Source organism: Sebastes umbrosus, chromosome 14 (assembly GCF_015220745.1).
Source record: "Sebastes umbrosus isolate fSebUmb1 chromosome 14, fSebUmb1.pri, whole genome shotgun sequence".
Lineage (NCBI taxonomy): Eukaryota > Metazoa > Chordata > Actinopteri > Perciformes > Sebastidae > Sebastes > Sebastes umbrosus.
Window position 1 is genome coordinate 14,441,207 of NC_051282.1, and position 21,469 is coordinate 14,462,675.

The 21,469-nt window shown below is 39.9% G+C and overlaps 1 protein-coding gene across 2 annotated transcripts; it reads right to left on the reverse strand.

Moving 5' to 3' along the window:
• Nucleotides 1–4,433: 4,433 nt before the first annotated feature.
• On the reverse strand, nucleotides 4,434–20,165 carry LOC119501397 (glutamine-rich protein 2). Of its 2 annotated transcripts, none has more exons than XM_037791703.1 (15): nucleotides 19,764–20,165; nucleotides 18,964–19,049; nucleotides 18,731–18,825; nucleotides 17,570–17,666; nucleotides 15,801–16,070; nucleotides 14,602–14,739; nucleotides 13,453–13,521; nucleotides 11,334–11,492; nucleotides 11,132–11,250; nucleotides 8,719–8,784; nucleotides 7,562–7,615; nucleotides 6,720–6,867; nucleotides 5,960–6,068; nucleotides 5,544–5,654; nucleotides 4,434–4,626 (listed from the first exon to the last, which is right to left on the reverse strand). In XM_037791703.1, exons 1-15 carry the CDS (start codon nucleotides 20,158–20,160, stop codon nucleotides 4,496–4,498), a joined length of 2,049 nt encoding a protein of 682 aa, XP_037647631.1. In that variant the 5' UTR covers nucleotides 20,161–20,165; the 3' UTR covers nucleotides 4,434–4,495. The 2 variants fall into 2 exon arrangements, with proteins under 2 accessions (XP_037647631.1, XP_037647632.1); XM_037791704.1 differs by having other exon boundaries at nucleotides 4,439–4,626; nucleotides 11,334–11,489.
• Nucleotides 20,166–21,469: the final 1,304 nt, after the last annotated feature.

The following is a 21,469-nucleotide window of genomic DNA, read 5'->3' on the forward strand; positions in this document are numbered from 1 at the left end:
TTAATTTCTAAAAAAAAAAAGTATTCATTTGTTTATTTTCAAATATATGTATTTATGCATTTATTTCTTTTTTTCTTTTCTTATTTGCACAATGATGCAGAAATATATGAAGAAAAGAATACAAAAATATATAAGGGGTGAAATGCGAAGGGAAAATTGTGCAGAAATAAATAAAGAAAGAAATGCATTAATAAATACATACATTTAAAAGTCAATTTAAAATAAATGCAGAAATAAATAAATACATTTAAGAATTAATAAAAATAAATAAAAGGGAAAATTAAACAGAAGAGTAAATAAATAAGGGAATTAATACAAAGATAAATAAATAAAAAAGCAAATTAAAATACATTTTCACATTTTATCAATTAATTTATGGTTACATTTATTTTTAACAATTTTTGCTACATTTAATACTTTTTATTTATTTATTTTGGCAGGTTCCGTCCTCCATAGAAGCTTCCTTTAGTTAAATAATCCATCACGGTGAACATTAATGTTACAGTATCACACAGTGCTGATTGAATTGAAAAGTCTAGATTCTTTTCATTATCAATTAACCTGCCAATTTCTCGATTCATCAGCTAAAAGTGTGTTCTGTAAAACATCAGAAAACAATGAAAAATGTCATGAAATGTATTGTTTTGTCTGAGCAACAATCCAAAAACTTAAAAACATTGTTTACCATCATTTAAGACGAATAAAATGATAATTTAATTAAAACTAACAATATATAAAGTTGGAATTAGCTGCAACATGAACAGAAAATAATCCAATAATATAAAATGATTTTTCTGCATGATGAGTACTTTCACTTTTGATAGTTTAAGTACATTTTGTTTTCAATACTTAAATATAAATTAATGCAGATTTTATGCTCACTGTGATGGATTACACGACTCCAGAGAGTCTCTAAGTAGATTTTTAGTCCACGGTAGAAATAATACATAAACATGCCTAAAACACAGCAACATGTTTGTGATTAAAAGTGAACCTAATTTGTAGTAAACAGGCCATGGTGCTTTAAATCAGGCAGGTTGAGGTGTGTTCAGTGACTTGAGGGTGGATTTTTCCTTTAAATCAGACGAGTTGAGGTGAATGTTTAATGTGTGAAATGTGCTGAACTCCTGATTGATAAGTTTTGGTGACGGAACGCGTTGCCTGCTGTTGTGTTTAATGAAAGAGCTGCAGGTTTTGGAGTTTTTTTGGGCCGACGGGGGAGTCTTCCTGCAGGGGGGGTTACTGGTTTAGCTCCATGTAACCAGTAAAATACAGCTGATGTGTCCCAGCCACCCTGAAGATTTTCTTTTACCTCCTGTTAAACTTTTATTTTGCTTTTACTACATGGATTCACTCTGTTCTAATCCATGACTATTTTATAGAGATTTATCTCAAGTACTTTATGTTCATTTCCTCTGTTGAAATTTGTATTTATATGATTAATAAAACAAGATATGATCTGCTTTCCGTGGCTTCATCTCTCACTGCTGACTGTGTTTTTACTGTGAGAGCTAAAAAACTTGGGGTTCCCAAAAAAAAACATTAACTCGTCTTTGCATATAAGTGAGACTGAAGATAGGAGGAAGGATGTGGTCGCAGCTGAGCTGTTGTTTCTCATCAGTCGATGTGTGATCGACCCCAAGTGTCCTAACTTGACACGAGTGCTGTTAAAGAGGAAGTGTGGAGTTATGTTCAATGACTCAAAAAGAGGATTCAAGAGCTGCTGCTAAAAAGGTTGTAAGAACAAACCACATTTTGTCAAAAAAAGTGAATCATGGAGCCTTAAAGGTACTGTTTGTAACTTTGTAGAGCGAGCACAAGCGTGAGCGCGAGCAACAGGACGCTGACTTTCATTGACTTAACGGCCACAGGTGTCGCTGTTAACAAGCAATTTCTGATTCTTATTTAGAGTCCCTTTAAAGAGCCACTGAAGACAATATTATATTACAAAAGAGAGTCAATCAAGTGAACCCAAATCAGACCTTTTACTGAAGTAAAAGTACCACTACATTAATGTACAAATACTCCTGTACATGTCCTGCATTCAAAATGTTATTCAGGTAAAAGTACAGAAATAATATCAGGAAAATGTTCTTTATGCTTTCCAGTGTTATTTGTCTTAATAAGTGCAGCATTTTTGTTATAGTTGCCTACGTTACAAAAAGGTTGGAAACCACTAGTTTAATGTATTTTTATTTATTTTATACAATTTATTATGTTTTTGATATGAAATCTTAATCCTAAAAGTAACTAAAGCTGTCAAATAGATGTTACTTAGTAGAAGCAAAGAACTGATATTGCCAAGAAGTGAAAGTCAATTGTTCGTTCCATTGCAACATCAGCGCCTAGCAGCAGAGCTACGCTAATTATTTCTATTCTATTGTCATATTCTACCGAAATGGCCTGTGTTGAACAATGAAATATTATAAATATAATAAGCGTTTTATGGCGTCTGTCGTCAAAAAAACAGAAGTTTTGTCTCTTTGCTTCTATACTCGTTGGTAAAAGTATAAAGTTGCATAAAAAGGAAATACTCAAGTAAAGTACCCCAAAGTTGTACTTAAGCAGAGTGCTTGAGTAAAAGTACTTTCCGTGTTCAAAATAAAATACTCTGCTAACACGTTAACCACAAACTTAAAGAGTAAAACCAAATTCTTCAATGACAGGAAATAATGCAGAATGACAAACTTTCATTTTTACTTGTCAGCGTGTCCTTCCTGCTCTCAGCCTGATGTTTCTGTGAACAGGATGTACTAGTGATGTGTGTTTCCCCCTCATGATGCAACACCCGGGTTCTTGACCTCCTGCCACCTGCCACACAACGCTGACAGTTGAAGGGAACAACACATGGGAGAGTTTTTTTATTACTCTGGCTGCCTGAATATACAGTATATACAGTATATATATATATACACAGTATACATGTGTGTGTGTGTGTGTGTGTGTGTGTGTGTGTGTGTTGTTTAGTGTTGAGGGGAAAAGCCAAGTGAGTCTCCTCTGCAGCATGTGGCTCTACACAGTGTTGATGACATGTTAATGATAAATAGAAAAGAACTACACTAGTACAATTACACAGTACAAGTCTGGTGATATTCTAGATATTCTAGTATAGTGTGTGTATCACAGCCTGATATCTCTTCGTCCTCTGAGTCATAGAGCTCCATTAAAACTCATCAATGAGCCTCACTGTGTCACTGGGTGACATATGTTCCTTCATCACCATGAACACACACGCTGTAGTTTATTCTGACTCAATCCCACATACACCATCCTGCTGCCACTAATACTCTCTAGAGCACCACATGTGGATTAATACGCCACTGAAAATAGTCCCCATCAAAGTCACTATTTCCACCTGTTTGTTTGATAAATCCTCCAGTGACTTGAAAAATCTTTTAAGATGACAAACATCATATATGTGATTCATGGCGCAATTCAAACGGGATCAAAAAAATAATTCTCACTCGCCGTTGGTTACCATTCATATTTTTTCTGAAATAAGGTCCCATGGGGTCCACCGGAAGGGGTGGGAATTCACCTTTCTATTTAGAAACGGACTAACGTGTTGGTTTGAGTCAAGTTCCCAGGAAGAGCGCTGGACTTTGAAGCAAATTTTCAAAGTGGCCAAAAGGCGGTATTACAATTTCTGCGTCCATGAAGTGATGTCATTGAGCCCCAAAAGACTTTTCCCATAGACTTACATCAGGAAAGAGAAGTCTGTAACTGATCAGTTTTTTAGTGGTAAATCAACTTTCCAGTATGAACACTTGAATAGCCCTTATTTAAATCATTAGGTCATAAAAGTTGTAAAATGCACTAGTAGCCAAATCCAGAGTTCTTTTCCTTCCTCCGTTCATGTGAATGAGACCCAGACCGAGACTGGAGCAAGGGCTGGGAGGCGGTGTTAAAGAAAACGCTGCTGCAGCTGCTCTATGGGTCCTATGGATGTGGAATGACGGCGGTCGAGCCATTTTGGCTTCATGTGCCACTGAGCAGCTCTCATAGGAATGAACGGGTGCACGCCTATAACGCTGTATCCAGTTCTCTTTATACATCCGTGGTTTGAGTCTGAGATTTGTTTAACAAAAATGTTGAATAATATCCGACTCTATCCTTTATAAAGGGTTTAGAAGTTGTAACTATTGGCTTTATTAAAGTTTACTGGAATATAATACTGCAATACTGGAACTGAAAGGTTTTATGTTTGCTGTTAAGTTATATCATAAGTTAATATCGTTTTTATTATTATTAATAATAACAATATTTAAAGTGGCTGATCACAGAAACTCAAAATTAACAAATACAAAGTGTCACAGCACTGAACTGGAGTGTTTGACAGCTGATTTATGGGACATGTAGTGCAAAAAATCGTTACAACAATGAGCAGCAAATCAATAACATTTAAATGTAAAAAAAAAAAGGATTAAAGCAGGTTACCTTCTCTCTGCAGGATTTATTGACATATGAAAAACAGTACAGGGCTGAGTGTCACCCCCTACAGGTTGAGCGACTCGTCAGCATGAGACTCTGTGTTGCTCTCTGCCGCAGGTGAAGTTGGAATGATGGAGCTCCGAGACGTGCAGCTGAGAGCCGACGCGAGCCAGTCCCGCCCGGAGGAGATGGAAGCTGGACAATCAGAACGAGAGGGGGGAACATAAAAGGCTTTAAAATGTAAACTTACAACCTACCTGTTCAACCAGGCTTTTGATTAACAATGTTTTATAGACATTATTTATATTATTTGATTCACTTACTTTATTGTATTTAAGTTGTAAAATTGTATTCTATTTTATTGTTATTATAGTAATCAATTACTGATCTCGTCTACTTTCCAGGCAAGGCGCAGTTCATCTGGAACGAGCCTAGTCCTCGTGGAGAGCAAAAGAGGCGGAATACATTGGCTGAAATGCAACCTGGGAACCCACCGGCTATCGTCTGACGATGATTGGGTTTTTTATTGGTTTAAAATTAGCTTGTAAACTGGCTACTGGTGAAAGAAGCTGGTCGTACACGTCATCTCTCAACTCCAACTGCAGTCGCAACTAAAAGTATGACTTTTAAAGGGTTAGTTTGGATTCCATAAAATTCAATTAAACATAATAACACAAACAAACTAACCAATCAAGGCAACGGTAGACCAGCGACTCCCGATGTACATTGCTTAGCCTCCGTGCTGGTACTCCTGTCTGTTTCTCTAAACTCCATCTACAGATTATAAAATGACTATGGAGAAGTAGCTCATACAACCACACTGAGAAACACCGCAACTACCGGTATCCCTTTAAGCTCAGTGAAAATAAAAAGAGGCAGACTGAGTTTAACTCGGCCCTCAGCGTGACGTTTTGAAAATGCAGCGATCAGTAGGACTTGTTCAGACAGGAATCACAACACACTGAGCTGAGCGCTACATGGACGTCGTTACATTGTGAGAGGAGACCCAGAGAGGCATGGGGAGAACTGTCACACCTTTACCTTTGTGTGTGTGTGTGTGTGTGTGTGTGTGCGTGCGTGCGTGCGTGCGTGCGTGCGTGTGTACGACTCACCTGAGCGGCTGCTCTGGGAACTCTTGGCACTGTGGGGTTGATGAACCCCTAGAGAAACAGTAGGTTTGTGGGACAGGGAGCGCTTGACCATGTCTTTAGTTTTGCACATGCCTGCAGCCATCAGAGGAACAGAGCAGCAACATGTGACCAGGGTTAACAACAACCGCCCCAAACCCCACCAGCTATGTCTTACCTTGACATTTTCAGCTCACAGCCAAAGTACACTGAATGACATTTCACTTCTTCATGTTTCACATGAACCAGCCAGGCTTTTGTTTTTAGTTTTTAGTAAAGCTAAAGCTGCGGACAGCTCATATAATAACATGATAATAACATATCATAATAATAACAATAATAATAATAATAATAATATAGAAACACCTTCATAATTGTTATGAATATTGTTATAAATTTACCGTCTTTGGTAGTGATTGTAGGTAGTTTAGTTTCTATATTTCTGATGGCAGGTGAGTACAGGCGACCTTTGTAAATATTCCCATCCTGTCCGAGGACATCAACCTCCGACTAACCAGTCAACACACACACACACACACACAAAAAGAGAGAGCAGTTAATGGTTAGCAGAGAGCAGCCGGTAACATCTGATAGTCTTTTTTCATACTGTACATTCCTCTGGGATGAATTTATACTCTTATACTTAAGTAAAAGTAGCACAGTGCAACAGTGTACAAATATCTCATTACAAGTAAAAGTCCTGCATTCACAATCTTATTTAAAGTTGCAGTTCAACCCAAAATCAAAAATACATATTTTTCCTCTTACTTCTAGTGTTATTTATCACACTGGCGAGATAGCAAAGTTAACGTGATAATAACATGTCGACGCAAATTCGTTTCAACGCCACTAATGTCTTTAACAGGTTAACGCAATCAATTTTTCTGAGGTTGTAGTGTAGTGAGCTAGTATGAAGATAGCGAAGATGAAGATACCTAGTGAAGATACCAGTATCATATGAAACTAAAAAACCTACGGAATCCATTGGTACCAACCATGTCATACAAGCTTGTTGTAAAGAAGGCTAAAAGACAAAAACGGGTCTATTGTGGGTCTCAGAGGGTTAAAGCTTTAGATAAATAGCGTCACTCTGATTCTTGCTGTGATGTACACTGGAACTTTACATCAGAATATAAAGGTGGATAAACTTATGTGTCACACCTGAATGACTCCGGGCATGTCAGTCTGGGTGTGGGGATTCATGTACAGGCCGCTGCGTCGCTGGCTGGACGAGGTGACCGTGTGACTCCCCCCGCTGTTCCGCGACGCAGGCAGGTGAGTGTAGTCCGACAGCTTATAGATCTGCTTGCTGCTCGCTCAAACAGAAACATCACAAAACGAGAACATAGAAACTGTGAGTCTGCAGCATCTCTTTTTTAAACACAAGATCAGTAGGAGTGAAAATAACTGCTGTTTACATTCCTGCAATTAAAATGCAAATATGTATTTCTAGTCAGTACTTCTATTGTTGTAGATGCTGTTTCTCATGCTCTTATTATAATAATTCAATAATAATAATAAACACACACTGATATGCTGCAGGAAAAGCATCACTACTGACAGACTGGGAATTATTTTAATATCAGTGTTATTTAGTGGTACTTATTAAGCTGTAATTTAATTATTAACACACATTTAACTACTTAAATGTCTCTCTCAGTGTCATTAGGCCACTTTTACAGTAAGATATTTGCTGGTATCTGCAGGAGTGTTAAATCCCAGAGCTCCAGACAGGATTAAGATAACTGATCAGTGCAGGTAATAGTGAAATCACTCCACCTCCTCTACAGAACTTTAGACTCCAACATCTAACACTCTGCCTCAGGTACTGAGAAACCAACAGATGCACTGATGAAACTTTGTACAGAGTTTCAAGATTCACCTATATGACATAGAATTGATGTTTATGGTCCTATTTATTTGAGTGAATTACTTCAGGACTCTTGTGCCCCCTGTTGGTGAACAGAGGACACAGCATATAAAGTGAGAGGAGGTAAACTCACGGCTTGATGGACTGGCGTGAGGGAAATCCAGAAATCGGTTGTTTCACCAGACGCCTTTTATTGCCACAAACATACAAGAGCAGATTAGTTTAGAGAGCAGATGAGTGATATTTAAGGGTATAAAGTCAATTTATTTTGTAATCTGAGGAATAATACAAAAATAAAAGACAAAGGAATATAAATAGTAAGGCTGTCAATCGATTAAAATATTCAATCGTGATTAATCGCATGATTTTCCATAGTTAATCGCGCTTAATTGCAAATTAATAGCACTTTTTTTTTATCTGTACAAGATGTATCGTAAAGGGAGATTTGTCTAGTATTTAATACTCTTATCAACATGGGAGTGGACAAATCAGCTTGCTATATGCAAATATCGGTATATATTTATTATTGGAAATCAATTAACTACACAAAACAATGACAAATATTGTCCAGAAACCCTCACAGGTACTGCATTTAGTATAAAAAATATTCAAATCATAACATGGCAAACTGCAGCCCAACAGGCAACAACAGCTGTCAGTGTGTCAGTGTGCTGACTTGACTATGACTTGCCCCAAACTGCATGTGATTATCATAAAGTGGGCTGGTCTGTAAAGGGCAGACTCGTGGGTACCCATAGAACCCATTTTCATTCACATATCTTGAGGTCAGAGGTCTTTGAAAATGGCCATGCCAGTTTTTCCTCACCAAAATTTAGCGCAAGTTTGGAGCGTTATTTAGCATACTTTGCCAACGGCCAGTATGACATGGTTGGTATCGATGGATTCCTAGTTTACCTTAGGTTTTATAGTTTCATACAATGCCAGTATCTTCACTCTAACTTTAAAACTGAGCCTGCTACAACCTAAAAATCGCAAATTGCGTTAAAGCATTATTATCGCGTTAACTTTGACAGCACTAATTAATAGCAAATATCTTTAACTCTGGATAAATACCCGGTGTTTTCTTAGCGGAAGCAATATAAATTATTTTTAAATAAATAAAATCATTTTTAAATAAATAAAATCATTTTTAAATAATTATTTTGATACATTATTATATATTTTGAACCTCTTCAGGGTGATGCAGGACCCCGACATGAAGCAATAACACAATAATGAGCTGCTCGCTGTACATACATAATCTGTGAAATGTTATCAGTATTGACTCACTGTCCGAAGGTGTGCATGATAACAGGTCGGTCACAGGAGATGCAGTGAAATCCGTCCACGAGTTGTCTGGAAATAAACACAAAGACAGCTGACTTTAGTATGTAACACCCATGAGGAGGTATGAGATGGATACGCCCGGATTGACTGCTTAAAAGACTATAATTAATAACACATATCAGGCAAATGCTTTTATTAAAGTGTGATACAAGATTGAGTAAAAATGGCATCGGAGTGGAAAAGTCACAACAAAGGAGCGTTCAAGATGCTGTTAACTTTGGAGGTTTTGGTGGTATATGATATTGAAGTAGTCAGTAGACCTCAGTAGACTACTGCGGGAATATTACCATATAGTATAGGAGGTGTAGCTTTGCTCCTGGGTGCTGATGACGCAATGGAACGAACACTTGACTTTCACTTCTTTGCAATATACAGTTCATTCTTTGATATTATTATGTACTACAAGTTCTACTTCAATCCATGAAGAAACACTTGAGACACCAGCAGCGTCAGCAAGAGATTCATGTAACATTAAACTGAAACAGGTTGCACCAAACAAACTAGTTCTCATGTAGAGATTAGTGGTTACTAACTATTCACACCAAGTAACTGACAGGTGTAACTGTGACATAGCTGACTGACAAAGCAAACGTAAGCTTGCTAATATATTACCTGTTGAGAGTGAAGAGTAAAAAGAGGAAATATGGAATACGGTTGACTTATAATGCCTGACACTTGATTGCAATACTGTCTGATAATGATGTCAATTTTAAATTCACAGAAATAACATAATTTGCCTCAAATTACAAAACACCATGCCAATAATACAGTATTTGACTAAATTATCAAATAATAATAAAAAAGAATAATAAAGATTTCTCCATGTATGCAGACAGAAATAAAACAAACTTTTACAAAGGATTGGCTATATTAATGTCGAAATTTTCCTCTGAATAAATGTCTGTTGAATCACTGAATGAGGTAACACAATGGGGATAGAACCCACTAATGAAAGTACTGCAATATTTATATATTTGCGGTATTATGAACTGGGTGTCTGTGGTGAAATTCATGGAAGTAAATGCTTTTATGCTGCATTAAGGCATGGTCACGCATGCGCTAATGCAGGCGAATGACCATCGCCTGCCGATGCAATATTCGTGCTGAAAGTTCAGATGTGAATTTGCTTCGCAACCGGAAAGCAAATGTTTTTTCGCCCCTTCACTCCCATAGAATGGGAGTGAATTACATGCATGTGTGACGGTGCCTTTACAGTTTTTCTCCGTTGTATACACACAAAAAATTTAACTATCCACACAATTCTGAAAACTTGAAGCTCATGTATCAACAAAAATACTCCAGACTGCTAAACTCTGAGCACAATTCCATTGTTTTCACTGAAATAGAAATTCTAATTCAACCTTTAAGTTTGATGTGTTGATTGTTATGTTACAGCTTGTGATGCTTCTGTTTACATACATACTTAATTGCTTTTTAATTAAAAGTTTTAATGGTACAACCTGATTTAGTAAATCACTGGTTTGAAACTAGCAGGTAGTTACTGAGAACTTAGGATTTAACACAGATACTTATGTGGCATTCACACCAAGAGCAAAGCGAATTTTCTCCTCGCACCCTCACGAGTTGGACCGCCGGTATAATTTGTGTTCATTTGCGTCACTCATGCCGGAGAAGAGAAGGGGCTTGTCTCCATAGATACCAACAACTCTTCTTTCCGGCATTTCCTCCATCAACCATGGAAGAAATAACCACTGTTGCTGCTTTATACACTGTCGTGTCTGGGTGCATAACATCACCCAGCAGCGAGCTGTATTCACATACAGTACCATTGCACTGACTGTATCTAGCAATCCACATGTCGCTACTACGGTATGAACCCAAAATAAACAGTTATTGCTGTGATTTAGGTGCAATAAACAGATCAAAAGGATGCTGAAATAACTACATAATGATGCCGATTTATAAAAAGTCTGAATTCATGTTTTGTCAGGTCTGTCCGCAAGAAGACAAGCAAACAACTTTTAAAATGATTGTTTTCTGAATGGAGGTCAGATCGATCAGTGCCAGGCTATGCAGCTGCTCCATCAACACTCAAGATAAAGTCATCTAGTCATAAATACAAATATGATACACTATCGTAGCTCTGGGTGACCACAGACAGCTAAAATATGTTTTTCCTCCATTTCTGATTCAACAACGTCAGGACGTCAGTGACGACTGGATGAGAATCTCACCGCTGATGGGCTTTTCGCGAATTTGCCTCTTTGCATTGACTTTGTAAGTTATCACGCCGTGCGAAAAGTTCGCTTCGCTCTTGGTGTGAATACACCATTAGTGATGGAGTTATGAGTAGCTGGAGCAACACAATCAAAAGCAGTGTGATGTCAACACTTACTTTCTGATACCAGCAGCGCCCTCGTGCTGTGGAGCTTCCTGAGCCCTCAGTTTCTGTTGGATGCTCTTCCAGCGACCCTCCAGCTGCTTCTTCACAGATTCCAACTCAATCCTGTTCAACTGCAGAGAGATCAGAGGTCAAAAATCACGTCACAGATGACCTAAGACCAAACTCTCACATCTATCACTGGGATGTTACTGACCTTATTCTCCATCTCTGTGGAGATTCTGTCAATGACTTTGTGCCAGTCCTGCTCCTGTTCGGTCACCTTGTTCAGCACCTCGTGGAACATGGCATAGAGCTGCTCTATCGCAGAGTCAAACTGCATACAGGTCACTTTATCACTTTTATCTGCATTCTTCTGGTGTCAGGAGACAACAAGAATTAGTTCAGAATAAGCAGGATATAAAGACACTAAAATTAAATATCGGAAACTTCCCAGATGGAGTACACACATTAATATAGTCAACTTCATTTCATTGATACAAGTAGCCTGTGAATCCAAGACTTGGCATGCAGATTACATTTTTCATTTATTCATTTAGCAGATGTTGCACCAAGGACGTCTTTTTCTACAGCAGCAACAACAAAACTGAAGGAGGCCACTGTTTATCATGTGTGGATAACTTATCAATTACATCCATAGTCTCATTGTGCAACACAGCTTCTTTTATAAGCTTCTGTTACTCCGGTAGCCCTTAGATACAAACCTAAAACAGATTTATATGGGCGCTTTCACAAGCCAACATTTATTCCGTTTTAATCAAACTCTGGTGCAGATCGTTTACGAAGTTCGCAGTAATCGTACTCTGGTACAGACAAAAACAACCAAGCAAACCAAAAACACAGGCTGCCTGTGTGGGCATTTTTTGAGATGGACACAGATAAACGAAGAGGTTAACATGAGTGGGGGAGGACGGACTGATGCTTGCTTGACTTCTGGGCCAAAAAGAACATACAGAATACTAGAAGTGCACTCGGAGAGCGCAGACCTCCGCCAAGGCAGGTTTCGTGAACACAGGATCAGTTACACTGTGCATGTCTTAAAGCCTGTGGTGTTAATGCACAGGCTGAGCGGAATTATTAAAAGAAATTCCCGAAGCCGGATCATGATCCGGATCGCCACCAAAATCTAATGGATTGTTCAATGTGCCACACCCCACCCCTCCAAAAAATGTTATTCAAATCCATCGCAAACTTTTGGAGTAATCCTCCAAATGTAATGAAGTAATGAAAAATAAAGTCCACAAAAATAGTGATGTTTATAAAGTGATTGGAGATAAACTGGAAGGGAAGGGATTCGTGGTCACAGTAGATCAGAGACGAGTCAAAGTGCAACAAGACTCAGTCAAAACCGAGTATATGGCTAGACCGTGTATGGTCAGTCTGTGAATTTGTGGCTAGATTGTGACACAAACAGTCAGTGGTCATGTCTATTATGTTAAATCCAGCGGTACATCTCCACCAGGTCCGGCAATGACACTAGGGGGACGTGCTGCTCCACTCAACTGGCCAATCAAGCGGTGACGTACCCTATCGTTGAAAGTACCTGATTGGTCCCTGGTTTTCTGCTTGCCGTTTCAAACAGGAAACGACATGGCGGTCTGCTCGTACACTTTCTGTTATTCCGTCTCGAAACAATCCACCAAAATCTACTCATTTTCATTTTAGAACTAGATCGCCTAATTTCACAGCTGTGTCCAAGTTTTGTGTGCTGCAGGTGTCTCACTGGATGGGCTTATTTGCATAAAGGACCGTTCCCGCCTTTTCATTTTGGAAGAGCAGCGGCCAATGAGGAAACTCCAACACTCGGCAGACCAGTCGCATAACTTCAGTCACTAAGCGACTGACTTTTGCGTTTGTAGGGCTGGCCCTCTCCAGTCCAGCCAAAAATTTTGACAGCAACATTTCAAAGTCCAGGATTCCCTGCACAGAGATGGCAGCTCTCAAGACGGAAAAGATAAATTTACTCCTTCTTACACACCCCTCAGCAAATAAATCTTTATTTGGTCCACTTTAATTTGTGCACTGTGAAACCAAACCAGACTAAATAGAAAAATAACCAAAAGTATCAATTGGACTATGGCTTGTGAAAGCGCCCAAAATCTACTTTATTATCAAATGAATAAAAAGAAATAAACATCTGTACAGATTGTTAAGCCTCCTGAGGAGAATTTGTGATATTAGGCTATACAAATAAAATTGACTTGACATATTGCAGATATACAGTATAGGCCTATGTCTCTACCTGTAAAACTAATCTAATCCAATCACTAACATGATCCTCCCTCCTCTCAGCACATATTACACATAGTACAGACCTGTCTGACTCTTTCTTGTTCTATCCACAGTAAGTTTTCTTGCAGCTCTTCCGTCGTCTTGTAGAGCTCCTGTGGAAACCAGAGCAGCCATATTAAGCAATAATTAACAGGAGAGGACAGCAGAAATACACAATTCTGGTACACAAAGTTAAACTTATTTTTCAGACTTTCCTTTTGTCTTCTTGTAAATTACTGGCTACTTTTACTTCTTCAGGACTAAAACAAGTCAATATTGTTTAGTTTTAACGGGTCAAAAGCCTGTGAACCACTAATATTCTGTCATGAGTGGATGGATGATTAGAGTTTGTGCATATTTTCAGTATCAGCATCATTATTACAACAAACACCTTGTTTAAAGTAATACAAGTATGTGATGATTGATTATTATTACACTGTCAAGCCAATTAGTTGGACGTTTTAACTAGGGCTGTCAAAGTTAAAGCGGTAACGCGTTAATGCAATTGATCTTCCGGAGGATGTAGCAGGCTCAGTTTTAAAAGCCAGAGTGAAGATACTGGCATCATATTACATTAGAAAACCTAAGGAATCCATTGGTACCAACCATCATACTAGCTTATCTCGAAGGAGGCTAAATAACGCTCCAAACTTGCGATAAAATTTTGGCGAGGAAAAACTGGCATGGCAATTTTCAAAGAGGTTCCTTGACCTCTGACCTAAAGGTATGTGAGTGAAAATGGGTTCTATTGGGTACCAACAAGTCTCCCCTTTACAGACATGCCCACTTTATGATAATCACATGCAGTTTGGGGTAAGTCATAGTCAAGTCAGCACACTGACACACTGACAGCTGTTGTTGCCTGTTGGGCTGCAGTTAACCATGTTATGATTTGAGCATATTCTTTTAAGCTAAATGAAGTACCTGTGAGGGTCTCTCAACAATATTTGTCATTGTTCTGTGTTGTTAATTGATTTCCAATAATAAATATATACTTACATTTGCATAAAGCAGCATATTTTGCCCACTCCCACAAAATGTGCGATTAATTTGCGATTAATCACCATCTATTGACAGCCCTAGTTTTAACGTTTTGAAAAGTTAGTACATCATCTGACAGTAATCATGAGTCAAAATGGAAATATATATAGTTAAGAAAATACAGAGACAAAGCAAGTTGTTTGTTTGTTTACCTCTATGTGGCTCTGTTTCTGTCTGTTGTCGTCTTGCAGACATCTGGTGGTTTCATGCAGCTTTACACAGTCGACTTGAAGCTGCAGGATCTCCTCCTTCACATCGCTCCCCAGCTCCACATTCCGAGACACAAACACCTATATACACAAGTAAACACACACAGTCATGTTAAATATATAGTCGTCACAGCTCACCATCAGTTTTCTGATTGTGAATGCATCAGTAAATAAATATGCACACATGAATTTACACACACACACATACACACACACACACACACACACACACATAGACAGTTTTTTTTTTAAACTGTCTATCATGAGTGTGATAGTGTTACATGAGTGTGATGCTGAATCAGTGGGGTACTGTTTTATAGTGCTCATGACAACTGGGCAGAGGAAGATCATGTGATATTATCAAAAGCTCAAGAACAACTACTGACTGGACCTTTAGGTGAGACTGTTTTTGTCCTCTATTTCCTCCCACACTCCAAAGACACACAGGTGACGTATTTTTGTAGGCCAACCAGGAAGTTAGCATCGCCCTGGTTCCCTCAACAAAAAGCCAATGGGATTGTTCCATTGTTTCTTTTTTATTATTGCAGAAAATAAGCTCTGTGGCAAACAAACGTTTATGATACTTACACGTTTTGTTCAGCAAGATAATCTTCATAAATGAACACCACTGTTATGATTTTTGAAGTGTGAACGCAATCGCCAGAAGTAAAAAGCTAACGTTAGGCTATATACGAGCTACAGCACAGTCGCATGAGCGCGAGTATACACACAACGAGGCTGTAAAGGAGGACAAGTCGGCGTGATGACGTTTAGTAGTCTCATTTAGCCACTTGTTAGCAACCGCCTTTTTTAAGACACAAACGCTTCGAAATTCCCCAGTTAACCACAGATCTTATTTCAGACATTTAACTTAAAACCCATTCAAAAAACCCATTAACTTCCAGACAAGGGAACAGGAAGTGCTAAAATGCTAACTAATTTCCGTGTTTTAGGACTCATTCCTGTAGCACTCTATAGTGGTAATATGTATCACGTTTGGACACTAACAGAGTTCACAGTATTTGTCTACAGTGCAGCGCTCCTTATGGAGGTTTTAGTGGACCTGTTCTTGGCAGTAAATGGGGTGAATCAGCTCTGAGTTTACACACATCTGACTGTCTTGTGCTGCAGATTTAACTTGCCTCTCTGTCCTTCAGTGGCCCTGTTGTGGCTCCAGTCTGCTGCTGGAGAAGGCTGTTCACTGAATCCTGCAGCTCCTCATAGTGCTGGTACAGAACGCTGATCCGCCTGCCAGTGTCCACTATGCTGTGTCTGGAAGCTGACCTCTCTTTCCTCTGATAGAGGCCCTGGATATCATCGCTCTCATCCTGCCCAGCCTCGGAGAGGTTGAGAGTCAGTTGAGAGGTCAAGGACTGCATCACGTCATCCAACATGCCTCGCAGGTTGTCCAGCTGAGGTCAGAGAGCAAAGAACTGAGATTAGACCGATGGATGTCAGGCTCATACTGGGCTTTTATTAAAAACTAGACACTCTTTGGTCTATTCTACAGTTTCCACTGCTGATGTGATGGCTTGTGATTCAAACTAATTCAGGTTTAGCACAGGGGGAGGCCTGTTTTGTCATTGTCAGGCCACTTTCTTACAAAACCGCTGTTGGACCACATTTCTGAAAATAAAGTAACATATGGAAGCTGCCACCTGCAGCCAATAAGTGTTAAGCCAAAGTTATACTTTCCACGTTCGTGAGTACGCAAGGTTCCGTGTGACGTAAATTTCGTCATCAGAGGGTGTACGCGTAGGTTCTGTGCAGACGTCCACGTACTGGCAATTTGTTGTGACCGCGCGGTCTTGTGCATGCAGCCGCTACCTGTCGTGTCTAGAAAGTAACCTGCAAATTGTGAAATCTGGCAAAAACTTGAAAAAACTCTTGCGACACTCGCTGCCCGATGACCTATCCAATCCTTAACTATTCAAGGTCAATGCCTATACTTAACCATCTCGCAAGAGTTTCCAAACTCGCGGGTTACCTTCTAGAAGGTCTTATCTACAGCGCATGTGTGGAACGCGTCCTCCCAGCGGACAGTATAGACAGAACTACTACACGTCTGTAATATGCGTATATGTGTAACTCCCATTTGGGATAATAACCGAGGGTTTAGAGCAGTTTTTCTCTTAAGTAGCTGCTGCTTTGTGTGTGAGGTTTTACATTTTGCACTTTAAAAACTTGTTAACTAAAATGGAACATTTATGGAGGATACAAGCTCAAACAGAAATACAGAAATACAACTCAGCTTTTGGCACTAAAACCTAAAATGCTACATTTTATAAATTAGTTTGAATAAAATATTTTTTTTTCATTTATTTCTTATTCTAAAATATCTAAAAAGCAGGCCCAGCATTAAACCTGAAATAACAGATTTTTAGGGCCATTTGAGGGCAGTGAATACAAGCTTTAAACACAAGATTCAAATCTTGTTCACAGTTGACATTATGAATGTAAGTCTCTAGTTTGACTCTGTTTTTGGTCTCCACCAACTCCTGAGGGAAATATTTTTCTCTTTAGCTGCTAAATGCTCCACTATGTTCACCAACTAGTCTCTAACTGTGTCTGTCTGCTGTTTGCTGCTGAGCAGGTAGTGAACAGCGTACCTGAGCAGGTAGTGAACAGTGGCTTTTACAGCATTTTCTCTGAAAACAGCGCTATGAGAGCAGTGAGATTGAACCACAACAGTAAAGTTGTGCTCCGATCAGATAAACGAATGTAAACTATAAAACCATAAATACACACAAATAACAGCAGTTATTTAAAGCTTCTGCTGTTAGTGTTTACAGGTTTGACAGGTAACGAGTTACAGGCCTGACAGTAATGCAGCAGGATAACAGTAGCTGTGTGTCGTTGTTTGTTGACTGTCCCCCTAACTGTCCCTCAGCAGCATGTCCTCCTGTCTGACCTGATCTTGTAGGTCTCGTTCTGTTGCTCTCCCCACAGTTAAAGCCTGTTTATCCTTCAGCTGAGTCACGTCCTCCTCCAGCTTCTGCATGGTAATCCTGCACATGATGGTACAAACATGAACACAGACCTACGCCTGACCCGATCTGAATGCTCACAAAAGGCTAAAATACAACACAACGTGATTATATACATGTGGAGAGGCACCCAATATTCAAATGATGCTCACATAACAAACATCTCAAACTCTCAAAGTGTTCAGTTTTTATATTCTGAAGAATCTGTCAAATAACTGCACTGGTGATAGGGCTATTTTTTTAATTTTCTCCACTATTCCACTGGAGCACAGAGTATATTATTAGTTGAAACTAAGCATGGGACGATATGAAAATTTCATGTCACGATTATCCTGTGCAAAATAAATATGATTCACAATATTATTCCGATTATCAACATATGCTTTAAATTCCACTAAAACATACTAGAATCACTTTACCTTACATTTTGTTAAGAAACGAATATTTTATTGCATCACAAATCAGGACACATCTTTTTGTAGTGAACATCTTTTTAGTGAAAAACAAACAAGTAAGTCTTAAGTAAGGTAATCATAAATCATAAGGTACCCCTTGCATAAATAAATGATAAATAAAAGCAATAGCAAGTTAGCAAAACTGTGTGAGTCTGTTCTTTCCTACATGACAACTCCTGTATTTTTAATTATATTTTTCACTTGTCTACCATGATAGTGAGCTGGACAGTCACACAGATTAATTCATACATATAAAAGTAAATATACACACACACTCACATTTACCAATTAATTAATGGCTACATTTATTTTTAATTGTAATAAAATATTTATAAATTTATCAAGTAATATATTTATTTATTTGTTCTTATTTTGGCAGGTTCCTTTCTCCATACAAAACATCTGTCAGACGATCAACATGTTTATCAGCAACTGTGAACAACCATTTACAGTGTTCTTCTAAACTCTGCCGCATCTTTCCTGCCTGCTTCAGTTTTTAAGGACGTTATAAAACAAACCGATAACGTGTTTTTGATAAATGTGGTTTGGATGATATTGTAAAAACTCAAACTGTTTGTCTGTTGCTGTAGAGACTGATCCCTCTCCCTGTGTGTTTCCACCTGTCTTTACCTGAGGTCGGAATTTGGCTGTCTGAGCTCCTTGCTTCCTGAAGCTGCCTCTGAGGTGTCTTTCCTGTCTGGGCTCGTTAGGTTCATAAATTTGTCCTTGGACAGACACATTATATAATCAGAACCAGAACCAGAAAAGACAGAATGTGATACTGAGGAGTTTGTGCTGATAGTTTAAGAAAGTAGGAATGTCCTCTGGATAGTAAAAAAAGAGTTTGTTTTTTTCTCACCCACCTTTTCCCGGTCACTCATCAGGTTGTCAACTAAAGCTTTCAGCTGGTTCAGTTGATCCGTCAGGTTATTCGACTCATCAAATGAATCTAAATGAACAATATGACATCATTAGTCATCGGCTCTTATATATAAATCCCTCTTTGGACTGTTTCCTTCTTATCTGTGTAAATACATGTGTAAAGACAAAAATCAATATGGCCTGTGCTCTCACAATGTTCTACAGATGTTGGTTAGAACAGAATTAGGCAATATATTGTTTATATACACTGGAATAATGTACAGAAGGTCCTGAAAGTGTCAGAGCCGGTTACCATGGGGAAATTTAAGTCCATTTCAGAGGATCAAGAAAATGAAATAGCACTCTTGGTCAATGTGATTGCTCTTAAATTTTTTACTGAAATCGTTTTAAAATTGTTTTATGCATTACAACTGTTTTTTGTGTTGCATATTAACTGGATATTGTGCTCATTCACTTGTAGTGTGTGAAAGTTGTATTTGTCTGCTTGTATTGTTTGATTATTGTCGTAACAATGTTTGTGATGCCCTCTTGGCCAGTTCACTTTTGAAAAAGAGATTTTAATCTCAATGAAACTTTTACCTGGTTAAATAAAGGGGATATATATATATATATGTATATATATATATATATATGTATGTGGCTGCCGTCTACAGTGTTCTCCATGGCATACAGCGTACAACATGAGAAAATAGGGTCCAGGTTGAAACATTTTAGTTACCCTTTAAGTCAGTCAACACTCTATAGATGACTAAAGGGGCACAATCAGGGGATATAAACTTACCCTTGTTAGTGATGAGCTGTTTCAGTTGTGACTTGTCCACCTTTCCTTCCTCCACCGCCTCAACACAAGCTTCCAGCTTGCTGAACCTCTCCTTCAGTTTGCCAATGTCTTTCAGGGCCTCCACCGTCTCCGAGTAGATCTCTGTGCTTCTGGCCTTGTGAGTCAGGGGCCTGCCGGCAGCCGTCAGGCGTGTGTTAGTCTGTCCTGTTGGCCCAGACAGCACTGAGGGAGCCCCTGTTGGCCCTGACAGCACTGAGGGTGAGGGAGCCCCTGTTGGCCCTGACAGCACTGAGGGTGAGGGAGCCCCTGTTGGCCCTGACAGCACTGAGGGTGAGGGAGCCCCTGTTGGCCCTGACAGCACTGAGGGTGAGGGAACCCCTGTTGGCCCTGACAGCATTGAGGATGAAGGAGCCCCTGTTGGCCCTGACAGTATTGAGGGTGAGGGAGCCCCTGTTGGCCCTGTAAGCACTGAGGGTGAGGGAACCCCTGTTGGCCCTGACAGCACTGAGGGTGAGGGAGCCCCTGTTGGCCCTGACAGCACTGAGGGTGAGGGAGCCCCTGTTGGCCCTGTAAGCACTGAGGGTGAGGGAGCCCCTGTTGGCCCTGACAGCACTGAGGGTGAGGGAGCCCCTGTTGGCCCTGTAAGCACTGAGGGTGAGGGAGCCCCTGTTGGCCCTGTAAGCACTGAGGGCGAGGGAGCCCCTGTTGGCCCTGACAGCACTGAGGGTGAGGGAGCCCCTGTTGGCCCTGACAGCACTGAGGGAGCCTCTGTTGGCCCTGACAGCACTGAGGGTGAGGGAGCCCCTGTTGGCCCTGACAGCACTGAGGGTGAGGGAGCCTCTGTTGGTCCTGACAGCACTGAGGGAGCCCCTGTTGGCCCTGACAGCACTGAGGGTGAGGGAGCCCCTGTTGGACCTGACAGCACTGAGGGAGCCCCTGTTGGACCTGACAGCACTGGGGGAGCCCCTGTTGGCCCTGACAGCACTGAGGGAGCCCCTGTTGGACCTGACAGCACTGAGGGAGCCCCTGTTGGACCTGACAGCACTGGGGGAGCTCCTGTTGGCCCTGACAGCACTGAGGGAGCCTCTGTGGCTGTCCGGGCGTCCACCGAAATCTGTCCAGAAATGCTTGGAGCAGGAGGAGCTGCTGGCCTGACGGTATCGTCGACAGGGTGGGGGGAAGAGGGCGTGCTGCTATGAGAAGGTGCAGCGTTTAGAGCAGGGATGTTGAATTTGACAGATGACTTTTTTCGACCAGCTTTGACCGCTGTGACCTCTGCGACTGGATCAACAACCCCTGAACTTTCAAGCTCCTGTAAAAAAGTAGAGACATAGTAAAGGACACAATCCACAGATTTCATTTTAGTTTACTGTTACCTTAATAGATTTTAATCCAAGTGTGTTTTTATCAGTCCGTTGGTTAAAAACAGATCACAAAATCTAAATTTATGTACAGCGATAAAATGATGAATCATGATTTGACTTCTACGTATTTATCTGAATGCTTGTCAGCTTTTCCACATAAACATGAAGTGTGATATATTTGAGTTCACGATTCACAACAACTTTGGATACCTACATGATTTGTCTAAATCATAGACTATATAAGAAGTGGACGTGACCTCAACCATTGGTTTGTGGACTGAAGTCATAGAAGTGACACGAGAGGGTGGAGCTAAGTACAACTGAACGCTAAATAAGACATCT

Excerpts from the sequence above, each read along its gene's own strand:
- LOC119501397 (XM_037791703.1), bottom strand. The coding sequence starts at position 20,160 with ATGCTGTCAGGGCCAACAGGGGTTCCCTCACCCTCAGTGCTGTCAGGG. Across the intron at positions 13,522-14,601 it reads AGAAACAGAGCCACATAGAG|GAGCTCTACAAGACGACGGA; the intron begins GTAAACAAACAA and ends TGGTTTCCACAG. Across the intron at positions 7,616-8,718 it reads ATCATGCACACCTTCGGACA|GCGTCTGGTGAAACAACCGA; the intron begins GTGAGTCAATAC and ends TGGCAATAAAAG.